Source organism: Diospyros lotus, chromosome 1 (assembly GCF_014633365.1).
Source record: "Diospyros lotus cultivar Yz01 chromosome 1, ASM1463336v1, whole genome shotgun sequence".
NCBI lineage: Eukaryota > Viridiplantae > Streptophyta > Magnoliopsida > Ericales > Ebenaceae > Diospyros > Diospyros lotus.
This window is the reverse complement of record NC_068338.1, coordinates 38,343,973-38,361,571: the sequence shown is the minus strand read 5'-3', so window position 1 is coordinate 38,361,571 and position 17,599 is coordinate 38,343,973. Positions and strand designations below refer to the sequence as shown.

General features: G+C 34.0%; 1 protein-coding gene across 2 annotated transcripts; it reads right to left on the bottom strand.

Annotated features, from left to right (window-relative positions):
- Window positions 1-8,838: 8,838 nt before the first annotated feature.
- Window positions 8,839-13,067, bottom strand: LOC127807167 (NAC domain-containing protein 92). Of its 2 annotated transcripts, none has more exons than XM_052344836.1 (4): window positions 12,765-13,067; window positions 12,311-12,669; window positions 11,834-12,105; window positions 8,839-10,442 (listed from the first exon to the last, which is right to left on the bottom strand). In XM_052344836.1, the coding sequence occupies exons 2-4, from the start codon at window positions 12,477-12,479 to the stop codon at window positions 9,906-9,908; spliced, it is 978 nt and encodes a 325-aa protein (XP_052200796.1). In that variant the 5' UTR covers window positions 12,480-12,669; window positions 12,765-13,067; the 3' UTR covers window positions 8,839-9,905. The 2 variants fall into 2 exon arrangements, with proteins under 2 accessions (XP_052200796.1, XP_052200788.1); XM_052344828.1 differs by having other exon boundaries at window positions 8,844-10,445.
- Window positions 13,068-17,599: the final 4,532 nt, after the last annotated feature.

Here is a 17,599-nt window from a genome sequence, read left to right as displayed (position 1 = left end):
TGTAATTTTTATTTGGGCAAAAGTGTAATTTTTCAAAGTTATTGGGGGTAAAAGTATATTTTTTTCAAAGTTATGAGGACTAAGTATTTTTTTTTTTTTTGAAAATTAAGGATTTGAGGACAAGGGGCTACAATGAAAGAAGGTAAGAGATTAGGGACCGAATGGCAAATGCAGTGTGAACACATTGCAAGTTGTCGACAATCGCACTGTGGTCGCCAACAAAGAACGTCAAATCGATGTTTAGGAGCAAGCTAGGGCCATTATGGCCTAAGGTAAGGTCATCGGTGCAAGGAGGCAACCTGATTGGCCGATGGGTCAGTTAGAATTGGGTATAAATAAGAAGTTCTTAACCAAGAATTTCACCAAGTTTTCAACCTGTTACAGGTATTCCCCGCTCTACTCCTTATGGGCTGGACTTAATTCAGTGGACTGCCTCAATTGCATAAGGTCCAGTAGACCTCGAGCTGAGCTCATTGAAGCGAGCTCACACATTGTTGGAACCTAAGCTCATATGGCGGGACCAGGCGAGCTCCTGGTAATGCCTCTAACTCATCAACCTATTCGAGCGAACTCCCAACTATGCCTCGACCGAGCTCCCAACTACGCTTCGAGCGAGCTCCCAACTACGTTTCGAGCGAGCTCCCAGCGACTCTTACAACTTGTCGCCATAGCTGATCAACTTGTATAACAAGAAGGCCACACGTTAGAGAATAGTAGTAGGTTAGGGGCAAGCCCAACCTGGCCCCAGTCTCTCGGCCAATCTAATTGGCCCATGTCAGTCCCATCATGCCCCTTTGCAACAACATCATTACAGTCGCGTCTGGGTTTTCGCGCATTCACCTTAGATCTCATCCTCATTAATGACGGATCCCATAAACATTAATGAAGATTCTGTCGGCACCTTGTTGTTGCATGGACGTTCTCGCCGACGCCAAGTATTCTGTCCCATCTCCTGCAGATGTACTACACATGCAGGGGACATCTCCTTCTATATATCAACTAGCTCTTTTGAGAACCAGGGTATGCTTTTTCTTTAGTCCACTTACGAATATCTTGCACTTACTTACTCGCTCACTAACTTGGGCATCGGAGTATCTTGTAGGGACGGGCCGACAGGTCAACAAATCGAACTAGATATCCCATTTTTCTCCCTCTCGGATCCACCACACTAGTGTGGGCCAACGAATTATCATCGACCAATTTCGAACGTCGACACAACCAAAACATTTAAGCATTGGAGAAAAAATTGGAGAAAATGGATAAATGACTTTTGTTCTCCATGTGGGAGAAGATTTTTGGAGAATTTGAGGGATTTTGGTGATGATATAAAGTGGTTTCGAAACCTTGCTGAAAAATCAGGTATCGCTAAAGCCGAGGATAATCGGCTAAATCGAGGGTGTTTTGGCTAGTTTTTTGAGCCACAAATGATTCCATTGTGTTCAAAAAAAAAAAAAATAGAGCATGATTAAAGAAGAAAACAAGATATTTGAAGCAAAAATTAGTGGTCGATAGTGACAGGGCAATCAGAGAAAATGACCAGAGAATGTGCATGGGTGCGGGTGCGTGCAGACACGTGGAGGTAAGAAAAAATAGAAGAAGAAAAATAGAAAAAAATTGGGAAAAAAAACTTGAAATATGGGAAAATTATGAAAAATCAGGGATTTTAATTTTTATTAATTTTTAAATTTTTTATTAAGAAAAATATCAGGACATGTGTTTCGAGACAAGGCACGAGTTTCGAGTAAGTTTAAACAATTACATCGAGGTGAGTGGTTTATCCCAAAAATCTATATGTGAAATAATTTACCTAAAATGAGCGTGAATTTCACGATGGTTGCCAAAATATATGTGATTTATGTGCATTTTGTCATATATGTGCATGTTATATTGCCTTGATAATTGTGATGTTGCATTTGGCATGAAACTATTGGTATATCGATAAATTGTATCATCCATGTTGACTATGATAAGATGGGGTGTTGCCATTAATAGCGTGACTTACATTTTTCCAAGTGAGTTTTGTCGGAATGATCATTGAAATACACATGTCGTGTGTGATTGCCGGAATGACAATCGAGGGTGTCGTGCTGGAAACTAGAATGTTAACGAAAAGCTACCCTAGAGTGTCGGTTGATTTTATGTCCATGCGTCATACATTCATAAAAATCATTTTAAACCATCATTTAGAATATTCATTTTCTAATTTATATTTTGTTCCTAAAATATTTAACATTCCAAGTGATACGAGTAGTGGGAAAGAAAAAACGATTGTTGAGATGTGATTGTACTGGTAATGTAATAAGTCCTACACTCATGCTAAGAAAAGTAGTGAGAATCTTGATATGTGGCGTGTTACAACTATTATTATGTTAAATTTGTCTGTCAAATATTGTAATTTTATAGTAATTGAAAACAATATTATACGTACGATTTAATTTCCTTTGCGATTACAATATTTCTTTAGGTTTCGATTTTGCTTCTGCAAGTATTTAATTTATCATTCCTTAACTTATCATTTGGAATGCTAAATATATCTATGTTTAGAGATTTTTAAATACGATATTTTGAGAATTTTGAGATGTATTATAAGAAATATATATATATATATTAAAAAAAATCCTAAAATAGTGACACGTCTTGAGAGGATGGGTCATTACATGTATTTTGTTATCTCTCTTTATTTTTTTTACATATAAAAATTAAATTAATTCAAAAATACATGTTCACATATGTAATTGAAATAAAAAAAATTAGATTACCACACACGATAAAAAAAATCAAAGTATAAAAGTTAAATTAACTCAAATATCAAATTTAGGAATACAATCAAAATAACAAAAAAATCGAGTCATCACATAAAAAAATCATAAAAACACAAAAACAAAAATATGAATTTGAGCAAAGTAGTTTGATAGTCCCAGGCTCTCAATGCTAAACTTTCCTTTGCACGTGCTTATTGATTTTATCATTTGATTAAAATTAAAAAAGTAATTTGCATTGTTACTCTTAATTACATTTTTTAAAGATTATATTAAATATTCCTATTATTTAAAGTTAATTTATTTCATAAGGTTATGTTTATCGTCTTCATAGAAAATGGTTATATTTACATTCAGTGAAATATTTGAAGCTGCATAAAATTAACTAATTCTCAACAGTTATTGATCAAAGTTTGGTGAAATTTCAACAATATTGAGTGTAATTTACTCAAAATCAAATACTCCATTAATTATGAATAATTTTCTCATTGGTGTCGTACGGTTGTAAACCAATTTCTCAATAATCGAGATTGGGACATGAAAGATTTATTTAGTCAAAAATATAATTTGTATTATATAAAAAATCTAATACTTCACATTTCTTTTGACAAATTTTGTTTTTTCAATTCTATATTTTATATTTTTTAATCATATCCTTAATCTTATTAATAATTAGATGAGACACTAAAATTTGTGGATGACTCTTTCAATCTTTTCCTCCTTTATTAGTGGCTCTTAAATATGAGAATGAAGTTAAAAAAAAAGAACATACGAGAGATTCTTTTTTTGTCAATTAAACGAACCTAAGTTATTAGAAAAAAAAAGAAAAGAATAAGAACACATCAAGCATTATTCATATAAAAATTTAAAATATGTAGAGGAAAGATGAAGTTAATGCCAAGAAAGTAGGTTTAGTTTCTAATTGATAATGTCAAATGCCAGGTACTAATATCACCAAATACCAACCCATAAAAATCTAACGTGTCACATGAAAGGAGCCCAACAAGCAATTGTCACCATAAATGGCATTGATTGGGAGCCCTACAGTCCATCTAGCGCTGCCTGCCAGAGTTGCCGCCCCTCCACTTGATAAAGATTGTCCCCTTCGGGAATCTTGGAGAATTGGCATGATGGCTTGAAATAAGCGTCTTCTGTGTGATGAGGTCGGCTCAAGGGCATGGGCCCTAAGCAAAAACTAATTTACGGACAGTAGACAAGGACGGCCTAAGGGTCACTTGGCCCTAGGCAGTAATAAGTTTTGAAATCTTTCAAAAAATAATAAAAATTATTTAATATTTGAAGAGTATAATTTTTTAGGACCCTAAACATAAATTTTAGTGGTCTATGTCTTGAGTCGACCCTAACGACAGGCCCTAGTCAGCAACAAGAAGGAAGGAAATGGCATGGTAGTCCCGCTATTGGTGATTTGCAGTGGGCAGTAGCGTGGCCGAGAGGCAGACGAGACGACCCCCTCTCTCTCTCTCTTCGGTCGTCATTTGCGTCTACACGAATGGTGAACTGACTATCGACCATCACTGTCTCATTCTTTTTGCCTGTCTTCTCCAGTCTCCATCTTTGTCTCCTTCTAGGTGGTTGGCCGTCGCTGGCCGCCTGATTTTGAAGCTGGGTCTAAAATTTTTGGGGGGGCTTCTTAGCCGGTCTTGTCTCCATCACCGTCTCCTCCTAGGTAGTTGAGCACAAGCAGCCACTTGAACTTCAAGTTGACCATAAATTTTTTAGGGACCCCCTCTTTTTGGGGGCCTTAGGTATAGGCCAAGTTGGCCTTGTCATGCAAAGATGACTAACAAAAATTGAGAAATGATCCAAAATTTTACGAAAAAAAGTACATATTAGGCATGTGATTTACTTTTTTAATTTTTCAAAATCGCCCCTTAAATCTACAAAATGGGGGTCAATTTTTTTAAAAAAGAAATGTTTAATTAATAAAAATAAAAATCATTAATATCTAATATCTTAAAATATTCCAGGGCCAAGATAAGAAAATGGGCATATTTTTTTTTAATTTTACTAAATTTTTAAAAAGTAAAAATATCAAATAGGTGCTTTTCATAATTTCCAAAATATAGTCAAAATTATAGTATTTTTTTTAGAATTAAGGAGTATCATTATTACTGAATTGATGCTTTAATCTTGATAATTGCTTCAATAATATGCTTCAATTAGCTTGATTAGTTGATTTAAAACAAATACTAGTAACAATATATTTTTCATTATTAATGTTGCTTGATAAAATAAACAAAAACAAAATTTGTCAATAACTGACTGCTTAATTAGAGTTATAAGAAGAAAGAAAGAAACGTAAGTGGAGAAGAGAGAGAATTATAAGAAATCATATCATCTTCTTTTACATTATAGTTAAACTTAATTATTTTTAAGTTAAATGTTGTTAATTAATTATAATTCTTTGTATTACTAATTTGTTGATAGTCTTTAAGTTATATTTTTTAATTTCTAAGCTAAAATATATTTTTTAATATTTTATACTTATGACAAAAGACTTTAAAAACTTAAATAATTTTAAATTAAACGTATTATATTTATCATTGATCAATGTCATCAATGGGTAGTTATATTTTCATGATTTAACGATGTCTTTAATATATAAAATATGAAATATAGACATATCAATTACAATTGTAACACGCTCTTTCACAACATCACCGTTATTCTAACGTCGGACGCAAAATAAACAAGGAATGAACAATATAAATTCATATAAAACATCAAGTAAATAGTAAGCCAAATCCTCATATTCTACCGATCCTTTCATTATTCTCATCTTTTATTTCACTGTTGGCTGTTGCTTTGCAGAAGAGCTTGACTGGCTGAGCCCCGTCGATCTGAAGCAACCACTACAAACTTGACATTCAGACTCATCGTCTCGGCATACGAATTTCATCGACATAGTAAGATGGAATCGATCGGTTGATTTTGCGATAATGATAGCATTGGCAATTGGCATGATCATGATGCGGTGCTGTCCCAACATTAGGCAGGCCACAGAGCTTACACTTACGCCCACTTCCATCTAATGTGTTCAAAAATCCAAATGACAAGACGCGTCTCCATTTAAAAAAAGGCAAGAGATGGTAAGCCGGCCGGAAAAAGTATGGTCGGAGCAAGAGGAGCAAGAAAACAGCGGCGCCATGCCGCTCTTCCTCGCCATCGCCAACTGTCTTCCGCAAGAGGAACATTTCATCGTGTCCTCAACCCCCTGTTGAAATATAATATATAATATACCAAAAATGTTATTTGAATACTCTTTTTGTGATCCTGTTAATAATATTTATATATTACATAATTATATTAATGTGACATAAAAAATAATATATCAACACATAAATATCATAATGTTTTTGTTTTCGTGCAATGGCGGAGCCATGATATGGCCAAGGCCCTGGCTGACTTTTCTATTTTTTTGATTATATATATATTATTATAGATAATTATAATTTAATCAGAACTAAATTATACACACATATATATATTAGGCTAATTAGAGACAGCTATTTCCCATCGCCATCTCTATCTCCATGTACATAATAATTAAACCCTTTTCAACTTTCTCCAATTCGTCTTCTTTTGGGCTCAGCTAATTTGGTTGCGCAAGCTGCGACCTTTATGCCTGCACCTTTTTAAAAAAATAAAAAAATATTAAATTAACCTTCCAGCTTTTAATTTTAGTTTAATATACCATAAATTTGAAAAAAAAAAAAGATTTTAAGGTAAAGGGTAACAAAAAATTACCCTTTTAAGGGCAAGTAAATCATTTCAAATATTTCCAAAAAAATGTAAATCATTTTAAAAAATTCAGGGTGAATTTAAAATTATTTAAAGACTAAACTAATTAAAATTAAAAAGTTTAAAGCTCAAATTCATCTTTTTTTCCTTTGAAAAACTACTTTCATGAGGAGTTTTTAAAGATTCACGTCTAATTAAAAGTAGCTTTGTTAACAAAAACTATATTATTGATTCTACATTTTTTTTTCTACTTATATAGTGTAAGCTAATTCCAACCCAACCTGTCTAACAATTCTAATGGCAAACACATCTATAATTACACTTGAATTAAAATATTCTTTTGATTTAAAATTTCATGAATTTTTTTTTTAAAAACCCACAATATTTTATAATTACACTTGGATGATGGAGTTCTCATTGCTCTTGCTATATTGATCATTTTTATACTTTGTGATTATTTTATATCGTTGTTATAATGAGAACAAGCATGAGTACTGATCTTATAAATCAAGGGCAGGTCTAGATTTAGGCCTAAGCAATGCTATCAAATTTGTGCTGCTTGTGCAGATGAAATATATATATCTAAATCTAAGGGTAACTTACCTTATTAGTCTTTAAAATTTATATTTTATAATAAATTAATCATTATATTTTAATTTGTGTCACTGTAACCACTAAATTTTAATATAAGAAGTGGGATATAATGACTAATTTATTATATGACACAAAATTTAGAAACCAACACTATAATTTACCCATTGATCCAACATTGTAAAGATGGAGGCGCAGCTTTGTTGGACCCTCCAGTTTCTCTTTTCAGTCTGGCATTTGGGACAAAGACCATACAAAAAATCTTGCCAAGGGCCCGCTTTGCTATTTGCTGAGCAATTAAGCTGTTCTGTTTGATATGGCAGGGAGATAATATGATATTTAAGTCCACTTCAAATGTTGTAAGAAATATCCACCATATTATAATGCATAATTACCAAAAAAAAATTGTTGCCATATTAATTGTCAAAAAAAATTGTAGGATTTTATATTATTTTTCTGTTTACAATATTATAATTTGTAAAAATTATTTATTTTCTAAGTAAGAACTCTATATGTGTATATATATTTTTGGGAATCTCAAGCAGTGCTTTTTGGTGCTTGGCCTTTGGCAAGCCTCACGGACATTACCTTTTTTTTTTGCCGCAAGTGGAACCCAACTTGGTGAAATTATGGATCACTACTGATCCATGGCAATATATACATATATATAGGTTTATATGCCGCAGAGAACACATATGACAATGATGATCAAGACATATATAGTGAAGGGCGAGAAACCTGCAACATTAATGGCCAAAGGGGCTCGCATGAAGAGGTAGAGAGTTTGATGCAGCCAAGGATGACTTGCCGGCGGCCGGCAGGCACAAGAGTCGCTCTAGTGCCGGCAAGTTGTCCTTGTCTACATTTGCCTCTCTTCTTCTCAAGTGAGGCCTGAAATGGCAAAAAACCCAGCTCTGAAGCATATCTTGTTTCACATTCATGATATATATCAGCAAACACTTCTGGTGAATTCTTTATTTTTCGTCTGCTTTTTGTTTTTCTCTCTCATGAATATGACCAGTTTCAATTTTGTGTGTTTTTGGTAGACAAACACACAAATCGCAAATCGCATTCATTATCCATCAAATTAAATTAAATAACTTTCTTTGTATTTGCAGAAGGTTTCCTGAAATGGGAAGAGACACAGAGAGTTTTGATGGGGAGCGCCAAGCCAGGAGCTTTTAATTCCATATATGCATACTGTGGCTCATTAGCATCATCGTCAAGACTCCAACAAGAACAATTGATCAGATCTATTATATATTAAAAGATTTTTTTTAATAAAGATAAATAAATGATAAAATATTTACTATAAAATTAATTAATGCACAATAATCAAGCAGATTTGTACGTTGTCGGGTTGGTTCTGTGCAGGTCAATTTTGGTGGCCTTTTGCAGGAGAAAGAGAGGGCATGGTTACGTAGTCATGACTCATGAGAGGAATGGACAAGACCCAATTATTTGAGCAAATCAACCCCCATCGGCGGAGACAATGTACATGGCCTGATTAATATTTTGCCTAATTAATTTAAAATATTGTTGGGTGTATTATATTATATATTGCTCCTAATTCAGTCTCAATAAAATACAAAAACGACATTGGATGACTTATAACCAGCATGAATTATTCATGGAATAAATAATATGGTCATAATATAAAAATAGTTAAGGAGATATAGAATTCATATGTATAATGGACTCCTAATAAGATTAAGCTTTATGATTGATGGATGTTGTTTGTGGTACAATTGATCTAAAAAATAAAACCCATAGATCTAATTAAGCTGTGGGTTCTACATTCATGTTTAATTGGGATAAACTAAAGTTGGAGAATGACAAATTAATATTTGTATAGCCTTTTTAGACTTCTTGTTTTTTCTTGTTCCATAATTCCTCTGATTCCTTGCTTCCCTATCTTCAGCCACGAGCCAGCTGCCACCTTTTCCCCGCATTATATACAAAAGCATATAGATTCAATGTTTGAAGATAATATATAAGTGTTGATACACATCTAATTAATTAAGTGATCAAGAGATCTCCAATTCAGATATATTAAGTAAAGAAGTCGCGGGGAGTATAGTAGCATTTGCTGGTTTCTTTTCTTTTCTTTTCTTTTCTTTTCTTTTTTTCCTACTTTTTTGTTTTTTCTATTAAGTTTTCCCTTAAACAACTGCACATCCCCTGACATTTCTTCATACTCTTCTCATGGATGGTTGCCTCAAAATTAATGTGGATTCAGGCATACAAAGAGGACATATAATTACAGCATATTCTATACTTATAAAGGGAGAAGCCCAGCTGCTTTAGCATCGACTGGGTTGTTCATCAAGTAAAGCTAATTACGTACTAAACACTTCCAAAATTATGGAAATATAATGAAATAGCAGTGCATGTTACCAAACGTAATCATATATACCTTAATCTTAATTATCTCATTAATTGTTCATTACTAGGGAGAGGGCTAGCAGATCAGAGAGCTTGAAGAAAAAAACTAATTAAAACAAAACCTTCATTAAAAATACACGAGAAAATATAAAAGCTTTTACCTTAGTTACCACTTGGAGGTGGGGAGTTTCAGTTCCTAATTAGGGTCTGAGTCTCGCAGTAGAAAACCTTTTATGCTTTGGCAGTGCATGGCAGAAGTCTACCTATAGCTAGAGGAACATAAACTGAAGCAAGAGCTAGAGCATTCTATAACTATGCCAACTCACCTATATATTAGGTAAAATACACTTGAGTTCTGATCATTATCGGGAATCTTTTCTGAAGAACTCTCTCCGATTCCCCGCTTAATTAATAAGGCGGCCAATAGTTGTCCATGTCCACACAATGCTCCATGCCCATGAACCTGCCCGCGCCGCCATGTGGGTTACTCAACTCGCCGCCGTAGACTGCATCACCGGCAAGAGCGCCGCTGGTTAACATGGCGGAAGTCACGTCGTGCTGGTTCATCACCAGCTGCGGGTGGGGGGGCACCGGCCGAAGCATGGGCTGCGCCGCCGAGCCCGCCCCTCCGAGGTTCAGGTTCAGGCCAGAAATGGTGAAGCAGCCTCCGCCTCCGGCGGCGGCTGGGTAGTTTAGTTGGGATTGGAGAGGGAAGCTCGCAGCAGAGTTGGTTGAGCCGCCTCTGAAAACCCTAGAAATCTCTGCCAGCTCGGCGTTGCTCATATAGTTTCTTCCCATCGGGAACTCGGCCGCAGGCATCATCTGGGAGGGCATGGCGTTTGGAGCTGCTTCCAGATTGTAGGGATTCACTGCCCTGGAGTGGTTGGAGGGGTACTTTTTCCCGGCTGCACTCTTCTGGAACACTCGGCAAACTACCCATTCATCCTGCTGTGTATATATATATATAAAATCCCCAAATGTTAGAGACGAAGCAACTGCAAGAGAATTATTATACTCTTATTGTTGTATCTATTTACCGAAATAATAACTGTAACATAAAAACATATTTATTTATATAATTAGATAAATGAATTCTTGATGGATCCCCAATTATTTTCATCCATAGTACAGGACTTCAGCTATTGCTAGTATATATATACTATAGAACAAGGAACTGTATGCATGCATGCATGCATGTGCATACACTCCGTCATCCTCAATCATATTGGTTTCTTTTTCTTTTAAGATTATCAAGTTAAATATAAACTAGCTATCTTTTTATGAACTTTTTTAAATAATTTTTTTTATCAAATATGTCTTTTTGATGAGATCAAACGGCTGCAGAGTAGTCATCATGTTGCTGTAGAATGTAGATCATAGAGAGCAGTGTTTATATACCCTAAAGGAAGCATCTCAATCTGTTCCTGAGGTACCTAAATATTTTAAAAGGGCTTGATGGGAATCACATTTTTTGATATTAAACATCGAATTTTTTTAATCAAGTAGATTGTTACAAAATCCAGTCGATCGAAGAGAACAGTATCAAACCAGAATAGATATATATACATATGTAGAGACCAGATCATCGCGTAGAAAATGATCTGATGGAAACACAACCACAATTCATCCCAACAAACAGCAGAATCACCCTTCTTCCCAGAGCCTCCCTGATGGCAATCACTTATTAATGAGCTTAATTTTCTAGATAAGCATTAAAAGTTTGGACTGTGTTATTAATTGTAGCAGCAAGCAGTAAATGGCTACCTGAATTAAGTTTTCTCCGCTTTGTCTTCTAGGTTAAATTACATGAAAAAACTGGTGTTTATTCCCATAGACATTCACCATGCAAAAAAAAAAAAAAAAAAAACTTTCACCATGCAACCTGATAATTGAGAAGGAGAAGTTGAAGAAGAATATTAAGTGGGAATTCTCATATTGGAAAACTTCCAAAAGCTGGCGCAAGGGAAATGAACTTGTTTTAGGAATACTTTCTAAAAAAATGTAAACTACTATAAAAGCAAGTATATTGTCAGAAATGGAGATAGGTCGAAAGAAACATATATGAAGTACTATGTACTTCTCCTAATTCATCGTAGCTTTTTTTCCTTTTCAACTTACATGCCAACCTATCAAGAAAAAATGATAACTCTTCCAAGGCCGTTACCCCTTAATTATAATAGAAAATACAAAGCCAGACATTTAGGGTTGGCTATTTAATTGATTCTATGATCATGCCCTTAATTATGATGTATTTGGCCCTTCAATTGACACAAAATAAGAACTTTAGCAAGTATCAATATTTAGGGTTAAAAAGAAGTACGTATTATGATGTATACCTTTGTAGTTCTAAAAGTAGATTTGGAATGAATCCGATATTCGTGCATCACCCAATTGGTTTTTTCTCCCCTAGGAGCCCTTCCTCTGTAGAACACTAATGTCTTCTTCATTCCAACTAACTCTGCGGTGACACTATTGAAGATTTCCTTGTCCTTTCCTGTGGTCTTCCAATAACCAGTATTAGTGGCTCGATTCGTTCTTACTCCCGTTGGGTATTTTCGATCTCGAAGACTAAAAAAGTACCATTCTTTTTCTCCCATCTTTGCCTTTCCTGTTGAAAGAAAATTTAAACATAATATTATAGATGGATGGATCATGTTACTTAGCTGATACGAGGGAAGCATAGAAATTAGGGTTTGTGTTGGGAAAACAATGATAAAGCACAAAGAGATAAACTTAGTGTTAGGTATTTGATGAAAAATAAAACAAACACAAAAATGGATTCTTTTACACACAAACAAGATCAAAACCAGTACCTGGAAGATCCCAGGGCTCGCATTTGTTTAGGTCAACATCTGCAATGGCCCTTGCTGTGAAATTAGGATCAGATATCTTGTTAACAAGATAGTAGGTGATGAGCTCTTCATCTGTTGGATGAAACCGAAAGCCTGGCGGCAAGGTTTCCTCCTTCAGCTCTCCTTCCATGTCCTCTCTCTCTCTCTCTCTCTCTCTCTATATATATATATATATATATATATATATGATATCCTTGGATATTTCAACAACTCAACTTGAAGAAAGATATGGCTGGAAGATCAAAAGAAGAAGGAAAAGAGAAGCTTCTTTATTGCTATATTCTCCAAATTAATGTAATCAAATTAGCTAGCCAGTCGACCTGAATGATTGAAACAAAGAGGTTAGATTCCACAGAATTGATAGATATATATATGAATTATTCGGGCAAGCGTAGACGTGGTGCAGTTGGCTTACTTGCATGAGGAAGATGAACGGCAGTCGATCATCTACACGAATGCAATACGGTTGTTAGTTTTCACCATTTTTTGAGAGAAAACTGCAAGTGAAATGGACGGATCTTGAAGTTGAAGTTGAAGCAGAACCGGAAGGATGTACGGTTGGTGAAAGAGTTTATGAAGGAATTAGGGTTAAATTGTTTCTTGCCAGATATGCACAAGAAGTTCAGAATTTAAAGTACTAATGGAATAAGACAAGAGATATCGGAGGAAAAGAGAAGGAAGGGGTGTCTCCTCTCACAAGCTCTCACCTACTATGCGTCTTCACATACACGGTTTCCCCTTCCTCACTCAGATATTGATATTTATTTTGCCACAAGTACAACACTGCTGATTGCTGATTTGTCAAACAAAAATCCTATTTCTAAGAAGTTTGACATTTCGGATCATATTCATGTGCGGGTTACTCTTACACGAGTGAATAAATAATATATTAATATTGATATAACAATATATAATTATAATTTATACGTAACTGCTTATGAGTAATATACGAAATGTCAAAACTCGTTTAACATTTTCATTGGTCAAACTATACAAAATCTTAGAGTAATGTCAATTGTGGTAGTTTAATAGTATATAAGTGATAGTGTCGGTAAATTTTAAGAACTCTAATTGGAGCCTTATTAATTTCCCATTACACAGTCTTTTGTTAACCGTTCCTGGTTTCTTCAATCTTCCTCGGACTGATTTTTGCTCTTTTTTTCATGGCGGCCATATTTCCCGATCCTCTCTGTGTTAGCTCTATTGTTGAAGTAGGGGAAGACATGAAAAAGGGTACCAAAGGTGGCAAAATTAGAGGAATGCAGATGAAGGTTCAATGATGGAGAAAGGATTTCATGGGGTTGACAGCAAAGATCGATATATTACAGCAGCGTAAAGGGAGCCTTTTTTGCATAGAGGTGGAGGCAAATGGCGACCAACTAGCCCAAATGGTAGGCTAGGAATGGCGGATTGCAGTAGAGGCCATCTAGCTTGTTTTGTGATGGTTTTAGGGTTTTCGATCGGTGTGTTAGATTTTGAGGCTTTTAGCTGGGCTTTGTGGGTGACTTTCGTTGAGCCCTAGTTAATGTTAAGTCTTATTTTTTTAATCAATTGTTTATTAATTTGGTTTAGTCTATGGTTTAAGTTCGGTAAGATTATTTTTAGGGCTTTTGACCTTTAGGGTATTTAATTAACCCACATAATGAGATTCTTGGTAATAAATGTTGGCCAAAAAAAGAACTTCTCCAATAATTTATAAAATATATTGTTTTCATATATACAATGCAAAACTTTGCACACATTTGAGGATAGATTTATTTTTTTATTGAAAAATTTATTTAAAACACAAACTAAATACTGAAAAAAATAAGATAAAATATAATTTCTTATGTAGAAAATTCATATAGAACATTTACTTTTTAGCTTTTTTGTTATCAATAAAAATTAACTCATAACCACTATTACACCAAAAAAACTCATCCTGCACACATAAAAACCCACAAATCATCTCTATTAATAATTAAATATATAAAAATATCTATATATATGTGGGCTCCCCTCAAAAAAATTTAAACTCCTAAAGCACAAAAAACCCCGATATAATTTGTACAAGTTCACATAAGGTTTTGGAGATTTTGGATTTACTACTTAATTTGCTGGGTTGATTTGGTTGGGAATGCCTATTTTGTTTTTGGTTCGTTTGTGTTGTTTTTTTGAGTTTCCCTGATTTTGTCAGGGATTGCCCATCTAGCTTGGTTTTGTAATTACAAACTTGGGCTGTATTTATATAACTTAATTAGAAATTGTTTATATAACTCTATTAAAATTAGTCTCTTATAAATATATATACATATATATATTCTTTTCTCACATTTATAATTAGATTAGATTTTATCTAAAAAACTCATAATCTCGATTAAATATAAATTTAAACAATTATCTAATGTTTAGCATGCACGTAGACTCTGCATTGGAAAGTAAAGTTGCATGCATTTGACCTTCTCCTAGCCTTGTAGTAGTAACCTACAGCCCAACCCTCTTATTTTATTTTATAAACATCAACTTTTTTGTAACAAAATGAAAAGGCAAACACAATGCAGAGCCCAGACAAGTAAGGAACAACAGACAATGGAGCATAATGCAAAAGATAAGGCATAACGTATTAATTCATCAAATCAACAAATTTAGGCGTACGAAAATTGGTTAGAGCCCCAATTTGACAAGTTTAACCAAATATTTTAAGTTAATTACTAGGGATGATAACAAATTCATCTACATATATTTATCTATAACCATACATGTCACAAATAGTAGCTAGTTAGAGGAATTTTATAAAATTAATGGCTTATATGAGAAAGCAAAGGTGAAAATAATCAATTAAAAGGAATGATCTTTGGGAAAGGAAGCCACTAGCTAGGTATTAATTATTTAAGGGCTCCTTTGGGAATTAATAATTAAAAGGAGAGCCCATCACAAAGACAAGTTACTTAATCTATTGAGGACATGATTGAATGTGGTCAAAGTGATAGGCTTATTATATATATGTAGGAGAAATAAATAACATATAACAAATAATAATTAATTTTGTAGAAAGTAATTAACGGTGGACATGTCTAGTGCAGTCTATGCCCAAAACCACACGTAAATGCTCCCAATTGACGTTCAGATCATCCATGCATATGCACCCAATTAATCATAAATTAACTTAGTTTTTCCGTTTAATGGGCTACCAACACTAGCTTCATTATTGTGAATTAATTGCTCGATTATTGTAACTAAACAGTGAGACAATTATAACTAAAAACCTCTCATGTTCTATTTATTGGCTTGCATGCATGCAGCTGTACAAAACAACTAGCTTTTTAATTTGCTGATATCTTTTGACTGTGAATTTAAATTTATTTTGAGATCTTCACAATATAATTCCAACTTATTTGCTTCTGCAGGGTATATTGTAATCCATGATCTGTGGCTACGGTAGGAAGTAATAGTTGCATAAACCTGCATTGGGACGGCAATTATTTGGCCTTCAACAAACATAAGCAAGTTCTTGGCATTTTTTCACAAATAATATAATACAGGTTAAGTTTAAACCAATTAAGCAACATATATTTATCTTAGTTTCCTGTGATATCTAGTTCTGGTTTATCATCTAGACAACTATGATCAGAAATAATTAATGCATTTAAGCTGATCCAAGATTTAGAAATTTTACTGGTCCATATATAGCGACGAATACAAAAACTATAAATCAGCTAAGAGTAGTTATGTCCACATAATTGTTACATAACTAATTCCTTCTCTATATATGTGCATGTATACCCATCACTTTTACGTGTTTCTTTGCTCCGTTAGAAAACTGTGATTATCAAATTTGCTTTTTCCATTTGGCAATCTACCTCAAGAGATAGGATTCGTTATGATTTTGGGAAGATTATTAATAGGTCTACCGTCGCGTTGAGCAATGACTTGTTCCATGTTAATCAAACGCCAGTGTAGCCATCAGTCGCAATCCTTTGCTTACTTCCCTGACACTTCATTTTATTAAAATTTTTATGTCTTGATCTTTTTCAATAACTTGTACAACAATTTATTATCTTTTCGCAAAAATGAAACTTAAACGCACTAAAAACCACCACGAAGATGAGATGCAGCTTCACTGAGAATATGAAGACTGGTAATCAACTCACTAGATGACAATATGAAAGAAAGACATCTGTTCCACAAAATAAAACTTAGAAAACAAAAAAGATAGGAAGAAATTTGTTGATGATCAGGTAAAGATATTCAAATTGATGCACACATAATATATATTATTGATAAATATGTGAAACTTTGCAGCTATTTATGTTCTGTTCATCACTGGATATATAAAAAACACTAAACAAGTAACGACTCAGCTAATGCAGCATTAATGTGAGAATTATTTGAACCAATTTTGGTTAGTCACTGTTACTTCTGATGCTTTCCCATATATACACAACCTCAGAGAATCAAAAGTCACCTCCAATAGAGTTTCATTCATTACCAAACTCAAAAATTTTTATGTCCAGTTGAATAGCTAGAAATGATGATCAAAGACCAGATTAGTTGTATGTGTAAAAATTGTGTTGCCTACTTAAACTTATAAGACGCGTAGATTTAGTACAAGTTTGACGTACGTTCTATGTGTTCTCACTATAAACTTTTTTTTAAAGCAATCAAACAACCAAGTTTATAACAGGGATATTAGCGCAGCAAATTAATACTAGGCATTGAAGTCATGCTTGGTCATAATTCTTCACTAATAAATAATTTCATTTTGTTAATGTTGTTGCCCTAGGTTTGGTCTTGTAAGAAATCATCTGAAACCATGTTTGAGATCATCGGTTTCCAACAAATTATGATTAACTACGTTGGCGTGTTTGAATGATAAAAATTAGCGCTCTAATTATTATGATTATTTAATAGTTTATCGCTTCACGTCTCTTGTGATGACTGCGAGTCTCAATTATACAACAACTTTTTTGTCACCTCACATGATGAATCATGGCGAAGTAGTTGCAAGGCCTTTGTCAAGAAGACTCTCTAGAAGGACTGCAAATACCCAACTACAGATTCAAATTCATACTTAGCAGGCTACTTGTCAAGCACTTCAAAAACTACACAAAACTTTTGATTACAATACTGTTGCCTATTGTTTACTGCAGGTATATATTAATGAATTCCCATATGACAATGATCCAAGAAATTTCTTTAATTGGGAATAAAATTTTAACAGAGAGATCAATCATAGTATAAGAGTGATGTTGTTGCTAACCTTACTTTGTT

Coding starts and splice junctions, on each gene's coding strand:
- LOC127807167 (XM_052344828.1), bottom strand. CDS start 12,479: ATGGAAGGAGAGCTGAAGGAGGAAACCTTGCCGCCAGGCTTTCGGTTT. Junction 12,106..12,310: donor CGAGCCCTGGGATCTTCCAG/GTACTGGTTTTG, acceptor TTCTTTCAACAG/GAAAGGCAAAGATGGGAGAA. Junction 10,446..11,833: donor CTACTTTTAGAACTACAAAG/GTATACATCATA, acceptor ATATATACACAG/CAGGATGAATGGGTAGTTTG.